The sequence below is a fragment of the Macrobrachium rosenbergii genome, chromosome 1 (assembly GCF_040412425.1).
Source record: "Macrobrachium rosenbergii isolate ZJJX-2024 chromosome 1, ASM4041242v1, whole genome shotgun sequence".
NCBI classification, from domain to species: domain Eukaryota; kingdom Metazoa; phylum Arthropoda; class Malacostraca; order Decapoda; family Palaemonidae; genus Macrobrachium; species Macrobrachium rosenbergii.
In genome coordinates, this window is record NC_089741.1 from 18369442 (window position 1) to 18386598 (window position 17157).

The window sequence follows — 17157 nt, forward strand, 5'->3', positions numbered from 1 at the left end:
TATATATATGTATAAATTGTATATATATATATACGTATATATGCGTGTATGTATTTATGTATGTATGTTAAATGTATTATACGTAAATTATATTAAATCACCACGAATCTCTTAACAATAAAAACTTCTCTAACACTGGACAAGAAGACAATCCAAGGCAGAAAGAGATCGCACTTGCCATCCAATTCCTGACGCAGGACGGAGTTCCTTGCCCAGATGGGGTTCATTGATTCCAATCCTCCCACGTTCATGGCCCTCGCCCTTGTATCTTCCCCCTCCTCCCCTCCCCCCCTTCCCCAAGCAAGCGTCCTTCCTCAATCGCCTAGATCTTTGGAGGATGACACAGAAAACCTACCAAGACAGACTTCAGATAGTCGGTTTCTGTTGTTACAATTTTTTGCAAGTTTCTTGTTGCAATTCTGATTGCATGCCATCTTGGTTAAATGGGAAATAAAGGAATTACTTTCATTTTTTACTCCTTGCAATTGAGAGTATGAAATCTGGCATTTTAGAGTTAAAATAAATAAAATACAAATATTTGGTAGGACAGAACTTTTAAAATGTTTAGTTCGAGGAGAAGTTATATACACTATGAACTATAAATTGTAAAGTTGGAAGGGAATTAACATATAATGAAGCTGTAATGACAATATTAATTTCGAGTAATAGTTTTAGGGTGTTCGTTCCGGAAAGGCAAAGTTTGAGGAAAAGTTCGGGACATTATCAAGTCCAAAACGAAAACCAAGGGAAGAGGACGACGAGGCGAGGGTTGTGCGGAGGGCGAGGAGACGCCGGCATTTCCTCTCTCCCTCAAGAGGAAGAGTTTTCAGTTGTTATCTGCTCAGAGTGAAGTCAAGTGAGCACTGTGTTTCACTCTGAGAGTTTTTCCCCCTTTGGGTCTCTGTCATGAGCAAGAGCCCGTGCTGGCATTAAGGTAAGCTTAATCTTACAATGACATTGGCGAGTGTGTGCAGATGTTTCTTGCAAGAACTGGGAGAACGTCTGGAGTGTTCACATCCAACCAATGTCTCTCTCTCTCTCTCTCTCTCTCTCTCTCTCTCTCTCTCTCTCTCACACACACACAAAAACCGAGGGACCCGAGTTCGATCACCCGAGCGGCCAAGGAAAGGAACAGCTTGAATGAATTTCCCAAAAAGTCAAATATGCTTTTTTTTTTACGTAAACAGTAATTTAAGCACATGGTTTCTACTTAAAAAAATCGACTGTTGTGTATGACAACTTGGTTTGAAAGGGGGAAAATAATTCTTGAAAAAGGTTTTGTAATCAGAAAATTAGGAATTGGCGGGAACGGGAAGATAGCGCTTGGGGAATCTTTTTTCAACATGGTGGGGTGAAACCCTACGGGGGATATTCTCTCTCTCTCTCTCTCTCTCTCTCTCTCTCTCTCTCTGAGGAAACAATTTTGCATGAAAAAGTCGAGAGGGGTAAAAAAGATCACTCATTCGACGCCGCTTTACTTCCTTTGCCGGCAGGTGCATCGTCAAGGGCCCTCGCTGAGACACCTGGAAGGTTGGTTGGGTAGCCATTGTGCAACTACGAGCTGTTGAGGATCCTCATTTCCTCGCGCGCGGGCGCGTACTTAAACCTACACACACATATATAATATATATCATATATTATATATATATATATATAATATATATATTCATACTAAAAAGCGGTATTTATCCAGATATTGTGTTTACAATAATTTCTATCGCCCAACTAACTTTGTGAGGACCAGAGAGAGAGAGAGAGAGAGAGAGAGATTGCTGTCCAGCAGCCTGTAAGGGTTGATCACTTCCGCTCGTGTAGGCCGGTGTGGTCCTGAAACGCTGTGCATCTGTGTGTGTGTGCACCGCACGATTATGCACGCGCGTGTGAACATGGAGTGTCGTGCAAAAGAGGGAAAAGAGACGGAACTGGCTCCTCGCTCTCCACGGAATCTTTCCTCTGTAAAGACAGCTTTTAGTTATGACGTAATCACTTCCACCCTAGATATGGATGACGTCATCACTTCCACCCTATATATGGATGACGTCATCACTTCCACTCTAGATATGGATGACGCCATCACTTCCACCCTAGATATGGATGACGTCATCACTTCCAGACAGACCGCAGGTAACGTCACGTCTCGGCTTCGAATGGAAGTAGCGCCGGGTCACGACACAGTTCTGTTATTGTGCGGGATGATGATCTGTCTTTGCGTGCCGCAGATACGGACGCGTATGAGAGGGAAAGTTTAGAAGGTGAAACTTATTTTTGTAGTTTGAGAAACGATGCTGGCCTCGCTTTCCGCAGGCCAGTCTTTTGTGGTTATCGCTCGCCTCTCTGGTATTTGTGTCTCATTGTACACACGCCCATTTTTCAATATCAGCTGTTTTCCTCCTGACAAGGGCGATTTTAGAGAAATGACAACCCAGTGTTCACTGTTCAATCGTGGATGAACCGCAAGTACAGAAAACCCCACAGGAACATCAGCAATACATTGAACCTTCATGTGCACACTGCTAATCACTTCTTAGCTTGCAAGCACTTGTTCCTTCCAGAAGATCAAGGTTTTTCCCTTCTACGACCTCGTTTACTCCGTCGATTCAGAGCCTTCTAGGTCACCCCTCTCATCCTCCCCCCGAACAATTCCTAATTATACACTTTACCAGCATTACTAGTTGACAGTTGTTTTTTTACATCCACGAAAACATGAATGGCACGCCGATAAAAACAGGGTCCTTTAAAGGGCCTTGGATAAAAAGTATGTCTATTTTGACGAGGTCTTGAACGTACAGTTCAAATTTGAGTAACCAAGGGTGAGTTTCTGTTCGCACGAATAGATCTTTCAACAACAGTTACTGTACTTCAGTTTCAACCTTAAATTGTCCACAAAATGACGGAATGGACTCTACCCCCCCCCCCCACCCCCCGCCTTAAAAGAAACAATGAACTTTTAATTGTGCCAGCAGATATGAGTATGGAAACCGACAGAAAATTATAATTTTATTTCACTGTAAGCCTGTCTTAATTCCAAATCGTCCTACACATGCATGGATACACTCGTAAAAGAAGTTTTTTTTAGGTGTTAAATCAATGGCCAACGTGCATTGAACTCTCAACCTTTGGAAACTCGTGTTAGCACGAGTGGTTTACCGCCGGACCGCTGTTCCTGGTAACCTAAGTTCGAACCTTGAAATATCCCCCAATGCACTGGGTTCATAACATTTCCTCAATGTATCAGTATCCTTTACAAGTGTAAAGATTTTTTAATGCATCACTTTGCAGCGTCGCGGGGAGTCAATCTACTGTACAAATCGTGAAGCGCTGTGTTGACCAGACGGTACCAAGGGAGGAAGGAAACGGTGACGTCACAAGTGTTGCGAGCCAATGAATGGACCGGAGATAATTAGGTTCTTCCCCTGTTCTCTCCTCCTCTCCCTCTGTTATTCCTTTGTGCTTTGTTGGGTATTTGGTGGTAGCAAAGAAATTGAAGTTGAAAGGGATGAGCCGCCATTTATTGCTTAACGTACACACTGTATAATGGATGTCAGATTTTTAAAAAATTTTCCTGGTGTTTTTTGCCTTACGAACACGGCTCGACACAGCCATTTGGTTCAGGTTCGGTCGTGGTTGTAAAGGTTACAAAATGAAAAAGGACGATAGATTATGAAACGTAACCACAGTCGCCGCTGAAAAACTTGGCTGCGTGACTGGGCGGTTATTTTTTATTTCCTTTTTTTTTAAATTTGACGCAACGGATATAACAATTAAATGTGAAACTTGACTAGCCTACCATAGCTATTTCAAGGTACTGGAAGGTTTCATTTTTTCTTTTTTGTACTGAAAATAAGTGAATTATTTTCCCTGTGGACGTTCTATCTATTTGAGAGGACGTTTCTGTGGTAATGAGTAAATTTCATAATAATTGTTCAAACTATTTATATATATATATATATATATATATATATATATATATATATATATATATATATATATATATATAGAGTTTGAACAAATATTATGAAATTTACCACACACACACACACACACACACACACATATATATATATATATATATATATATATATATATATATATATATATATATATATATATATAACAGTATATATAATCACATACATACATATACTTTGGTGTTGCAAAGAACCGTGGTTTTAGGCATAAGCGGCTGCGGGTCGCAAGGAGACTGGTAATGCCAGCTGAGTGAGTGAATGCGTAAAATCCTAGGTATACGCATGCTTGCGTTCATATGCGTTTTTTTTTTCGTAACAAGTTAGACATTTATTGAATATTTTTAAATTGCTCGTCTTTCAGTACAAGATATTATTGAGTGCGCATTTGCTTGCGTGTTAGCTCGCCATAAAATTATTTCTGTTAGCTCGACTTCCTTATTGGAAACGTGTTTACGCACTCGCGCGTGCTCTTTTGAGTAGACGCTGCTCTCTTGTCAGCTGATGATCAGCATTTGACTTCCGGCTTATTTGTTTCATATTAAGGCCGTACAAATCCCTACCCTCGTGTGCGATTATGCATTTCTCTCGCAACAAGCAAATCGTATCTGTTTTCAAACTAAAGCACTAACTGTTATATAATGTTCTTACGTAACGCGGTCTTCTGCGTATACGCGCTTGTCTCGTAACTAACAAATCATGCCGTGCCTCCTACGAACAGTCTGTTTGCATGCCTCAAGTACACATGCCCCAGTAACCTCTCACGTCCGTGGCCATGGGGTGACCGTAACTCTGCTCTGTGCTCGTCTTAACTGTATTGTACTGTACATCTGCCGGGGATTAGAAGAGAAATTCTTCTCTCGGGTGTAGTTGGTGTCATGCGGATAGCAGATGTTTTTTGTTATTGTTTCTTAATAATAGTAGCGATTTTGTTTTTCTACTTTGATGCACCCAGCTATGAATTTGCTATTGATATTGCCAATCCCGTCGTCATGTTATTCGTAACTCTTGCACATTTCGAAGACAAAATAGAAATTCCACTAATTTTGTCCAAATCATCCCACCTAATCCCCCCTCCCCCCAACTCAGATACATCATGTAGTGGTCGTGGAGAAGAGGGGAAGGTTACTGCAAGTTCTTCCGTCCGTCCGTCTGTGTTTGTGTGTATGTGTGTGTGTCCGTCACACTTGTGACATTCTGGGCCCTTGGTCTCGTGACTAAGTGCTTTTTTCCTTTAGCCTCTTTTTCTTATTTTCTCCTCCATTGATCTTTTATTCCTGAATCCTGCTACATACAGCTGCTTTTTGGGACGTCTCTCACTGCTTTTGGTTTCCCTGAGGGGCTCAAAGCAAACTCTTGTATTATTTCAGATTCTAGCGTGGGGGAGATACGGACCTTGGTTTAATAAATAAGCATTCATATACATATATATATACATATATATATATACGTATATATATATATATATATATATATATATATATATATATATATATATATATATATATATATATATATATATATATATGAGTGGGGCAATGTACGGAAAAGCAACGCAGAAATACTAAAATACCGATGTTTTCTCCCCTTTATGTTTATTATGAATAATAATGTGCATAGCAACGCTTATCGCTTTTGATTATCTCTGCTCGTATTTTTTGGAGATCCTGAATGAGTCACGCCAAGGAACGGGTGTCGAGTTCTGGAAGGCTGAAAGCACTAAAGATTATACCAGAAAGGTGTAAGTTCTGGGAGGGCAGGTAGGGTAAATCCATTATGGATTCATTCATTCTTTTATATAGTGCTGCAAATGAAGAAACGCTTTATGTATGGCTGTTGAATATTCATAAACAATACGAACAAGTAAAAAATGCGCCGAAGTTCTTCGGCGCAGTCGAGTTTTCTGTACAGCTTATAATGCTGTATGAAACTTTCATCCGCGGTGCATGAAAGTCTCGGTCGCGACCCATTAAACTTTCACCCTCGGCCCGGTGGTGACCTGTGTTGTTGGCGGCTACAGCGGTGCCAGACGCACGATCATGGCTAACTTTAACCTTAAATAAAGTAAAAATTACTGAGGCTAGAGGGCTGCAATTTGATGTTTGATGACTGGAGTGCGGAATGATCAACATACCAATTTGCAGCCCTCTAGTCTGGGTAGATTTTAAGATCTGAGGGCGGACAGAAAAGGCTATCTTAATACCTTTTTTGTACAGAAAACTAATAAAAAGCTCTTTGCTGCTTCTGCTAAATTTTCATGGACAATTTTCGGTGATAATAATACGAACAGTGAACTTGGTACATTATATAAGCTGGACACTTTGTATTGGTATTCTCATGAATAATGGTACAAAAGGTCCAGCAGTTGCCGACTGTTGTTGGAGTCTGCGACTAGACAAATTTCACTGTATGGTTAATTTAATCCACTCCCACGTGTAAATTTATTTTTACCATCTGCACAGATACAGTATACTGTAGATACATTCGTCCACGGTGTGACCGTGCATTCGTCTATTCTCGTTCATTCATACATTTATATCGGTACATGAAAAGAAACCTAAATATAATGGATTTCCGGCTGATATTTGTCTCTAGGATAAATGGGTTTGTCTCCACGTAGTCTGTTTCATGCACTTCCTCGTGTAATTTTTTTTCCTCTCCAGAATATCGTAAAATCAAGCAGAAATATTAGCCACTAAACTTCACCGGTCGAGGTAACCACAGGAAGCTTGGTTAGTTAGGCGAAATGTAAGGACTGACAAATCAGTCGTGTTTTTTTCCCCTGCTTGCCTCCCACCCACCCCCTTCCATGGATAGATAAATTGAACAAGCGCCTCGTTGTCCTGTTCCTGTGATATGCCACATTGCTACCACGAAACAAAGTCCCGCCAGTCTTCGAGCACTAAAGGCAGTAGTTGTCGCTTGGTAGCTGCGAGCGAATAGGATCTCTCTCTCTCTCTCTCTCTCTCTCTCTCTCTCTCTCTCTCTCTCTCTCTCTCTGTTCGGTGTTGGCAGCCTCGTGGTCTCTCTAGTTTGCTGTCTCGCCATATTGTGGTCGTTTCGTTTACAAGGGATTTATCCTTATTAATTTTAGTGTTTTGTTGTGATTGTGTAGATAAATTGTTGATGGTGGTGTTGTATCCTGTGTAGGCTATTTGCAAATGTGTGATTACTTGATTTTGACAAGTTTGTAGTTGATTTATACAAATTTTCGTGAAGAAACTTTCTATGAGTGTTATTGCATCGTGTTCTGCAATAACAAATATAATTATACATATGAAAACTCAATGTCCATCCTTTCATTTTGATGTATGGCGTTTTCGTGAGCTTAATTATTGTCGGAAATCTTTATAAATTATATCGCAATAGTCTGATTCCCTTTGTTTTATAATGCATAGATTTGTACCCATGGCTACAATTAAGAACTAATTCGCATTGAACTCAGTTATTGAGATTTCCGCAAACTTTAACGCAAATGATTTAAAAGCTAATGGGGAATCATTGTCACGAAAGGAGAGTTACTGCCATTGCTTTCTCAGTTCATGTGTTGCTATGTGGGTAGGCTGCTGTCTTCAAGCAGCCAGCTCGCTCTTTCTCACGTGCGCACAGTGTGCGAACAGTGGCGGCCATGTGCAGTTCGAGTAGCTACGAGCAAGCTACGAGGAAGACAGGGATCCTCAGCTCGAAGTAGCTGGGTTTTGATCGACTATCGGATCGTTTTTTTAGATGGAAAGGGAATTCGAATGCCCTATTTATGCTAAAGGTGACACGTACCAGCGCTGGGCAGTGTAGCGTGTTTAGTGCTGGTTTACAGGAGGGGTTGCTGTTAGATTGCAAATGTTAGCAAGTCGTTTCTTTGGCGCCAGCTGAATCATGTCACTGTTAACGTGCCAGAGCTTGAGTAAGTCAACGCCCCCCTCGTAGTAAGTGTTTGGTCTTTATATTGCTGAATAATGCCACTGTTTGGGTTCCAAGTTTTGAAGTGAAGTTTGAAGGGTACCGCTAATAAAAACATCGATCAACTGCCTGTGAATTTACGGACGGCAGAGTCTATGAATGAATGAAGTGGAGGAGTGAGTCGTCGAGTTTGTGTCACGAATAATACCGAAATGAATCGACAGAGCTGACCGGAAGCGCTTTGCAACATCATGAGGGCTTTCAGGTAATCCAGTTTCAGTGGTTTCAACAACTACTCGTGTTAGGTTTTGAAACAATACCATTTATATTAGTTTTCTTGAAAAGAAAACTATTGAAATGGCTTTTGTCTGTCCGTCCGCCCTCAGATCTTAAAACCTACTGAGGCTAGAGGGCTGCAGATTATGTTGATCATCCTCCATCCAGTCATCAGACATCAGACATACCAAATTGTAGCCCTCTAGCCTCAGTAGTTTTTATTTTATTTAAGGTTAAAGTTAGCCATGTTCGTGCGTCTGGCACCGCCATAGGTGTCAACAACTCAGGCCACCACCGGGCCGTGGGTGAAAGTTTCATGTGCCGCGGCTGAGTTTCATACAGCATTATACGCTGTACAGAAAACTTCGGCGCATTATTTACTTGTATTTTACTGTTACGTATGATGCTATTTTGTGAAAAGAACTTTTTCCAGTTCCCCTCGATGCTAGTTGGAAAAGGACCACTTTTAATAACTTTTGGTGCTAGTTGGCGAAGAATGCCAATATTTCGGTTGATGTTTTTAATTACTGATTTTCTTTATATGTCTGTGACGATCTTTGGTGAAGGAACCTACGTTTTCAAAAGCATTATGTTATTTTAAAAATGCATATCGAACTGCATATTGGCGAACAATTCCGATTTTTTAATCTTTTGATGTTGATCATTTTTTCAATTGCTTGTAGTGCTGGCTTGCAAAGAAATAGATTTTGTATCCAACTACCGATGATGTTTATGGCAAAGAAAATATTTTCAATTACTTAATATGATACATGAAGAAAAAAACATTTTAATTGACTGTGATGTTAGTTTATGAGTTTTTTAAAACGTAAGTAAAAAATAAGTTCCTCCGTAGTTAGTCTTATTTGTCACATGTCAGTACATTAACAATTTTTTGCCTAAACCAGTTTGGTTTCACTCTTAGGACAGTTGCCAAGCTGATGTATGAAGCAACTCGTACGACATGCGTACTTCCGTTATAGATAAATTTCATGCCAAGAAACCCCCTCTCTCTCTCTCTCTCTCTCTCTCTCTCTCTCTCTCTCTCTCTCTCTCTCTCACAGACACAGAAAGGATCTTTGTTTATAATAGTTTAATAGTTAATGTGAAATATGCTCTCTCTCTCTCTCTCTCTCTCTCACACACACACACACACACACACACACACACACACAAAGGATCTTTGTTTATAACAGTTAATGTAAAATATGCTCTCTCTCTCTCTCTCTCTCTCTCTCTCTCTCTCTCTCTCTCTCTCTCTCTCTCTCTCTCTCTCTCTCACACACACACAGACAGACAGAAAGTATCTTTGTTTATAATGGTTAATGTGAAATATGCTCTCTCTCTCTCTCTCTCTCTCTCTCTCTCTCTCTCTCTCTCTCTCTCTCTCTCTCTCTCTCTCACACATGAAGGATCTGTTTGCAGTAGTTAATGTGAAATATGGCTGTCACGAAATAATACAAGAGAAAAGACCTAATTCTAAGCGAGTGTTAATGTGGAAAGGGGGAAATGTGAAACAAGACAATTATTGATTGGTAAAAAACTCACAATTATGAAAGATTTTAGTCTGAAATAAGACAATCCTGACGTGGGAATATCGACAATGATTCCTGGTAGACTGGTATAGATTAAGCTGGCCATAAAACCAACCAGCACGAGGATTTGCCCAACAGTGTGGGAAGGTGTGAAAGGGAGGAACAGGCTGGTGTGTACCTCTGTACTCGGTCCAACCAGCAGAGGTGAAATTATTTATATATATGTATATATACATATTTATATACACATATATAATTACATAAATATATGGAGTGTATGTATATACTTATATATTTATTTATTATATATGTATCATGTATGTATGTAAACAAAAACCTTTCTTTGCTCTAATCGATTAACCCATTGCCCGTCAGTGTTACCAACCTTGACCTTAGTTACGACGACACCTGTCAATATTTGGAAGGTCACCGTGATATATTCAGGCAAAAATGAGCTGAAGAGCGGTTGCAGTGCAACTTTTAAGTTAGACATTGCTTTGTATGTCAGTGTTTGCGCATTCGTTTGTATGATTGTTTTGATGATAATGTTCATGGCGCAGTTTTTGTCTTTTTAACATGTGGATGTTTTACTCTGTCTCGGCAAGTTAGTTGGCTCTGTCATTTTTCTGTTAGAATAATAATAACAACAAGAATAAACTTTATATGTTTCGAATATTTATATATAGGCGAGATTCCGACCTAGGTATTTAAAAGATTTATAGTGACCGTTTTTGGTAAATGAAAAGAAATATCGTGCATTGAATGACGTGTGTAATCAGGTATATCTTTTCATTATCCAGTTATATTTAAGCAGGCTATCAGTCAGAATGAAGAACTTTAAATAGTGGCAGATTTCTTATAAAGAGGCAAATGCCATGTTGCGCACTTCTCGTCGACTGGGGTTTTGGGTACTAACCATATTTATTTTTTTAAATATATATTACGTTTCTAACTTGGGAAAGGTATTAAGAACGGAAAAAACAACTCTTCTCGGAATATGGGCCTTTGCTGATATGAGGTCATCATCAAACAACGAGGAGGTCATAATACTGCCTATGCAACTACCTTATTGGGAGTTTGATTTTTCGTATAACCAGTAGTATACGTACAAGGTATAAACTAGATATTTTATTGTTATGGAATACGTGAGAATAAGACGTAGAATTTGACAGGTGCACTCGAGTTTCAAGTAGGGTCAGTACTGCGTGGTAGGTGCGGAGTATGCATTGTATGCTAATAGTCCAGCTGTATGGAGACGAAGTTGATATTCTCAAGGTCTTTTTTTTTTATCTACTGGTATCTGTTGATCCAACAGTTTCAGTTCCTGGGTTCAAGCGGTTCTTGAGTTGTCGTTTTACGTCGATATATTCAAGCCTCTTCGCTTACGTTTAACTGCCGGTTCTTGCAGAAGGGCAAACCAATGATACTCGGAAATAACACGACGTAATTGCTGTCGGTTGGAATTTGGGGATTTTGTTGCAAGTCCGCGTAAAGCAAGTCAAGTTTAAAGATTTGCCAAGAACAAGCTATAATGAGACTCGGGGACAAATCTGCCTTATCTTTGGTGATCGAGTTCCTGTATACTGACCCCAAGTACAAGAAGTTCTAGTAAACGTGACCTTCAAGATTAAATGTCCCATGTCGATGTTCCTCTGCTTGGTATGTAATCCAGACTGCGTCTCCCCAAATTTGCTTTTGGTTCAAAGGACACAAATAAAGGATCCTAGCCATTTTCTTTGGTCAAGATCCAGATGAATTTTTTTGTTTTTGTTTTTTAACCAAGTGTATTTTATCGGTTCACCGTTTTAAATGTTTCCAGATGAGCAGAAATTATGTAGTAATGTGCCTGCTCCCAGTGCTTGTTTTAGTGCTTATTGTAACAATAGTAGAACAATCTCCTTCTGGTGATTTGAAGTTGCTTAAATATTGATCTTGTAAAGCCATATGTAATGTTATTATGATTCAGAGGATGAACCCTTTTCATATGGAACAAGCCCACAGAGGCCATTGACTTGAAGTTCAAGCTTCCGAAGAATATGGCGTTCATTAGAAAGAAGCAACAGAAGGTAATGGAAAATACAGAAAGAAGAGATCACTTATTAAAAAAGAAAAAGAAATCAACATTAATAAATAGATAAAAATGCAAGTAAATTATTAAAATACATCCGCTTGAACATTTGAAGTTCAAATTCCAATTTCATTAGTAATATTGAATTAGACACTTCTTTTTTCTTCTTTTAACGTGCTTTTTTCCCGTTTGTATGAGGTAAGCACGATGCCTTCTTTTGAGGGACTTTGATTTGGCTTTGGGATAGACCGTAGTCTCGATCGGCTGCCCTGCCTGTCACCGCTTAGACCCCGGTAGCGTATGTACATGTATACTATCAGTATATTTAAAGAAAGCAGTCAGATACTGATCGAGCTCTTTCACAGATGACGAGATGTGTCCAAGACAGTCTTTACAGTGGATGTCAGTCCAGACTTTTTTCGAACTGACTTTTGCACTTCTTTAACCACAGGACTCAAGAAAAAAAAAATCTCAACTGGGTGTTGCGAAAATTGTATACTCGAACTCATTCAATGTTTTTGTAACAGGAAAAACATACAGGTTGTGTTTCTGGTTTGGTCTACAAGTCTGTCTCTCAGCATAGTAAGCGAAATAGTTATCTGTGGATATATACGAAAATTTGATCAAAGATGGTCTATTTTAGGGCTGGATTTTTACACTGTGGTGGAAATTTGCGGTCTCTTGTGTTTTGTGCTTACTGAGTCTTCAGACTTTTGCCATCACGATAGTGTTTTTGGCCTTTGTTGTCTTTATTCTCTACCAGAAAATAAAGACAGTAGCCTACAGCCTCGATGCAGGTATTCTCTTTCTCTAAATGCAGAATAAAGTGGCTGTTATGCACAGTAAAAATTTTGAATGAATTGTTTATGTGGTTTTAGTTATGTTGATTAGCCAATCCAGTAGTATGTGTTTAGTTATGTTTAAATATGTTGGTTATCCAATCCAGCACGCTGCCTCCACTCTGCGATTCAGCTTTCCGTAAACGACACTGTATTTGTTATTACCCTCGATTTCGAGTGCTATTTTTCACAAACTTGAAAACAACATGAAATACTACCAGAAGACATTGTATTATTCATAAGGCGTTCTGTATCTTCAGAAAGGATGCTACTAGAGCCACACACTTGAGATTTCTGCCGTACATAGTATCTTTCATCATCTAGATTCTAGAGGAAAGCTCGAAGTGGTGGTATCCGGATTCCTAACAACAGTTATCGCCTTTTAGTGGCTTTTCCTTCGGAGAAAGTGCGTTCTGCTCATTTTGCTGAATGTCAGCTTTCATATTCTGTTCCCCGTAGGGGGGTAGTACCGTCAGTGCACCTCACGGGTTGCACTGTAGGCATTACTAAAGGTTCATTGCAGCGTCCCTAACTGCAACCTCTTTCATTCGTTTTACTGTACCTCCATTCATATTATCTTTTTTCCATCTTGCTATCCACCCTCTCCTAACAGTTATTTCGTAGTGCAACGGAGATTTCCCTCCTATTGCACCTTTCATACTTCCTTTACTTGACTGCCAATTTTCTCTCCAGCGCTGAATGACCTCATAGGTCCCAGTGCTTGGCCTTTGGCCTAAACTCGATATTCCATTCCATTTATATTCTGTTGAGTCGCCTTGGTCACACAGCTGAGTACCTGAAGTCTTCAGACCTATGCTTATACTGTCCAAAACGACGGCAGTGGTAGAGAGGTTAGACAGAGCTAGTCCTAACTGTGAACGTTATGTACCAAGGTCTAGAGCAGTGGTTCTCAACCTTTTTTGGCCTGTACACCCTTTCACCATATGTCAGAATGTCATTCCCCTCCCCCTTTCCAAAACTGTCTGCCTCAGAAGGTGCATTCCAAATAATATACAGCAAAATACTAACACACACACACACACACACACACACAAGCTAGCGGGGAGAAGGCCTAGCATGACCTCTCAGTAGTGCGGACTGATGCACACTGCGTTTTGTGTGGTCCTAGAGCCAGTTTGAACCTGCCAATCTGTTGTAACAATTTCCCCCCCCCCCTCTGAAACTGAAATTCCCTCTAAGGGGAGGGGGATACTCCCCTGGTTGAGAACCACTGCGCCTATACCTTGATAAGTACCGTCCCGAAATACGACTCGTGAATTTCGGTACGCAGTACGGCGAGCACCTCCACACTTTTGTTACTTAATATGGTTCCTTGATTGACACATGCTGTTGTTTAGTGAACATGTTCTGAGTCAACTGTAACTAATCTTTTCCTTTAGATTATTCTTTGCTACAATGTATGCATGTACAGTACATAGCACATATTTTTTGTTGAATTGTGTATCTCGTATTTACCTGTTTATATTTTCTGTAGCTCTCTCTCTCTCTCTCTCTCTCTCTCTCTCTCTCTCTCTCTCTCTCTCTCTCTCTCTCTCTCTCTCTCTCTCTTTGTTTGGTCCATGTGAAGTTGTTTATATATAATAATAATAATAAGAAGAAGAATTTCGCTGATAAGCCGTGGTATTTTTATTCATATTTTTTCCGTTTTTTGAGACTACGTGTTTTACCTGTAATTTTTGGTATGGCAGATTTTTTGAAAGGTAATTTTTGTCTGAACTATATTAGTTGGGTCATCCACTGTAATTATCAAGCTATATTTAATATTTTATGTTGGGTGGGTGAGTTTATATACCAATAATCGTGGAAATGACTAATCCAAAAGACTATTTACCTTTATCATTTTTGCTGAGCATTTGTGTTAATCGAGTCAGTTGTTTATTTACTTTTAAATCATATTTGTTGTGTGATGATTTTGTTGATTGAATCAGGTGTTCGATTACGTTTCTGTTGTTAAGTCCAATTTTTGTTTTCTGTAAAAGAAAACTATTGTGCCGGCTATGTCTGTCCGTCCGCCCTGAGATCTTAAAAACTACAGAGGCTAGAGGGCTGCAAATTGGTATGTTGATCATCCACCCTCCAATCATCAAACACCAAATTGCAACCCTCTAGCCTCAGTAGTTTTTATTTCATTTAAGATTAAAGTTAGCCATAATCTTGCGTCTGGCAACGATATAGGACAGGCCACCACCGGGCCGTGGTTAAAGTTTCATGGGCTGCGACTCATACAGCGTTATACGGAGACCACTGAAAGTTAAATCTATTTTTGGTTGCCATAATTTACGTTGTAGCGGCTGTACAGAAAACTCGATTGCGCCGAAGAAACTTCGGCGCAATTTTTTACTTGTTCACTTTGCAATGGGTGTTTTTGTGTATTTACCTGTGCCCTGTTTTCTCTTTCATTTTGGATTGCGCAAGCGTCGAATTGTTGTACTCATCCGTTACGGACGCTGTGAGTGTTCCGGCGTATGGCACTCTTGACCTTGGTGGCGTGATGTCATTTTAGCGTGCAAACGTAACGCGATATGTAACACGAGCCCATAGAGTTTCAGGTTTCAGATTTTGGCGATCTGTTTCTAAAGCTAGTGCTAAGGGCTTGTGGCTCGTGACTTTTTGCGTGCTGTTGTAACCCCTTTGAGGGAAACCTTTTGGTGCTTGTATGTTGACCTGCCTTCAATTAATTTTCACATCGTCAAAAATGAAGGCATGAAGGGTAGCTTATTTTCAGTGAAGTCCACTAACTGCCGAATAGAAATCCGTAATGGAAATGAGGATTGCGCTTCACAGTGCCGGCTTCTCGAGCATTATTGTGACCCAGAACCAATTACTGCCAACTCCTAAGGTCTGTTGCAGTTTGCATCGCATTGATTGTGAGGTGAGGATTCTGGCACCAAACCCGTCTTCCCTTAGAAGGTCCCACGAGTAGCGTGCTTTTTCCAGAAAAAAAATGAAGAAAAGATCAATTAATACTCAATAATAAAAGCATTGCCAAACAACATTTCCTTGATGTGTTAAACTCATCTCCGGTGAATTAAAGTCCACCATGTTGTGTCAATAGCATGACACGAACCACATGTCTTACTGCTCTAGAAATGCTTATACTTCCAATTGGATGATTTGCAACTAGATGGGTGGCACTGGGCTGCCTTTGCTTTGCAAGTAAATCGCCTTTTAGGCATGTATCAGACGTCTGTAAGTTCATTTTGAGTTAGAATTTTCGGCAGATTGGCTTATGGAAGTCAAGAAATACTCGATTTTGCTTCCGGGTTTAAACATTCTTGACTCGATTCCATGTGCATCATCACCGATCCTTTATATGCCTGATGTGGTATATATAGTGCCTAGGAGGGCTGGCCCTCCAGCCAAAAGTTCCAAGTGCGATTTCAGAGCGAGCCTGAATTCTTCACGTTAATTGCGTGAAATCCCATTGTCTTTTGACCTAATCAGTGACCTTGGTAGTTAGACGGCTGAGGTGAGTTGCAGTCATGATGAAGAAGGCCTGGGGATTCGTAATTTCATCCCAAAACACATCCCATAAACAGGAACCATCCTCTAAAGGGAAAAAATGTAATATATATGTATATACCTATATACATATACAGTATATATAGATACATACATAATTGTATATATATAGCCTATATATATAAACGTTCCAAAAATACAGAGCAATATTCACAGCCATAACCATAAACTGCCGTAGCGTTTCAGATATATTACTATATTAAAGATAAGAAAATATATTCGTACAATTTGTTATCCTGTTAGCGAGGCAAACCGTGTAGTGAGAATGAATTTAGGTATTTATGTGATTTAGTGACATTGTGTTATAGTTGTGTGCGATACAAAAGGCTAGCATAAAATTCACCAACTCATACTTCATTGTAGGATTTACGGTATTTACTGAACGTTACCTGAAGTACGCCCCATTTCTTGTTTACAATACGGGATCCTCTCTCTCTCTCTCTCTCTCTCTCTCTCTCTCTCTCTCTCTCTCTCTCTCTCTCTCTCTCTCACACACACACACACACACACACACACACACACACACATATATATATATATATATATATATATATATATATATATATATATATATATATATATATATATATATATATATATATATATATATATATATACATATATAAATATATATATATTGTTCTCTCACAAAGTTACACAATACTTACACTACAGTATATGTGTATATATACGAGTATGTGTGTGTGTGCTTATTTGTTTTTTTGTGTGTAAAGAGCTACGTTCCGTTTAAGATTCCTTTTTCTTATCTCTCTTGTAGTCAAAGGTAGGTCCCCTCCCTCTCTCTCTCTCTCTCTCTCTCTCTCTCTCTCTCTCTCTCTCTCTCTCTCTCTCTCTGTTGAAAGCATCTGTTAACATTTCCCTGCTGGCCGTTTGCACCAGGCAGAGCCCCCCAGACGTAGGCAAACAATGGCAGATGGTTCCCCGAGAGCAGCGTAGGCTTTGGTTATGCCTCCCGTGGATGAAGTGTTATAAAGAGTAATTTGATGCTCCCTGTTACGTGTGGCTCCGGATGGATG

General features: G+C 39.8%; 1 protein-coding gene across 2 annotated transcripts in view; it reads left to right on the forward strand.

Annotated features, from left to right (window-relative positions):
* The window catches only part of LOC136838659 (uncharacterized), a 178124-nt gene that overhangs the window by 91296 nt on the left and 69671 nt on the right, over positions 1 to 17157 (forward strand). The window contains exon 1 of one of the 2 annotated variants that reach the window (XM_067104037.1): positions 7978 to 8127. The exons of the other annotated variant lie outside the window; for it this stretch is intronic. Coding sequence (XP_066960138.1) covers positions 8114 to 8127 — 14 coding nt within the window. The 5' untranslated portion in view covers positions 7978 to 8113. Of the gene's footprint in view, positions 1 to 7977; positions 8128 to 17157 lie in introns of those variants that run through there. 2 annotated transcript variants of the gene reach the window in all.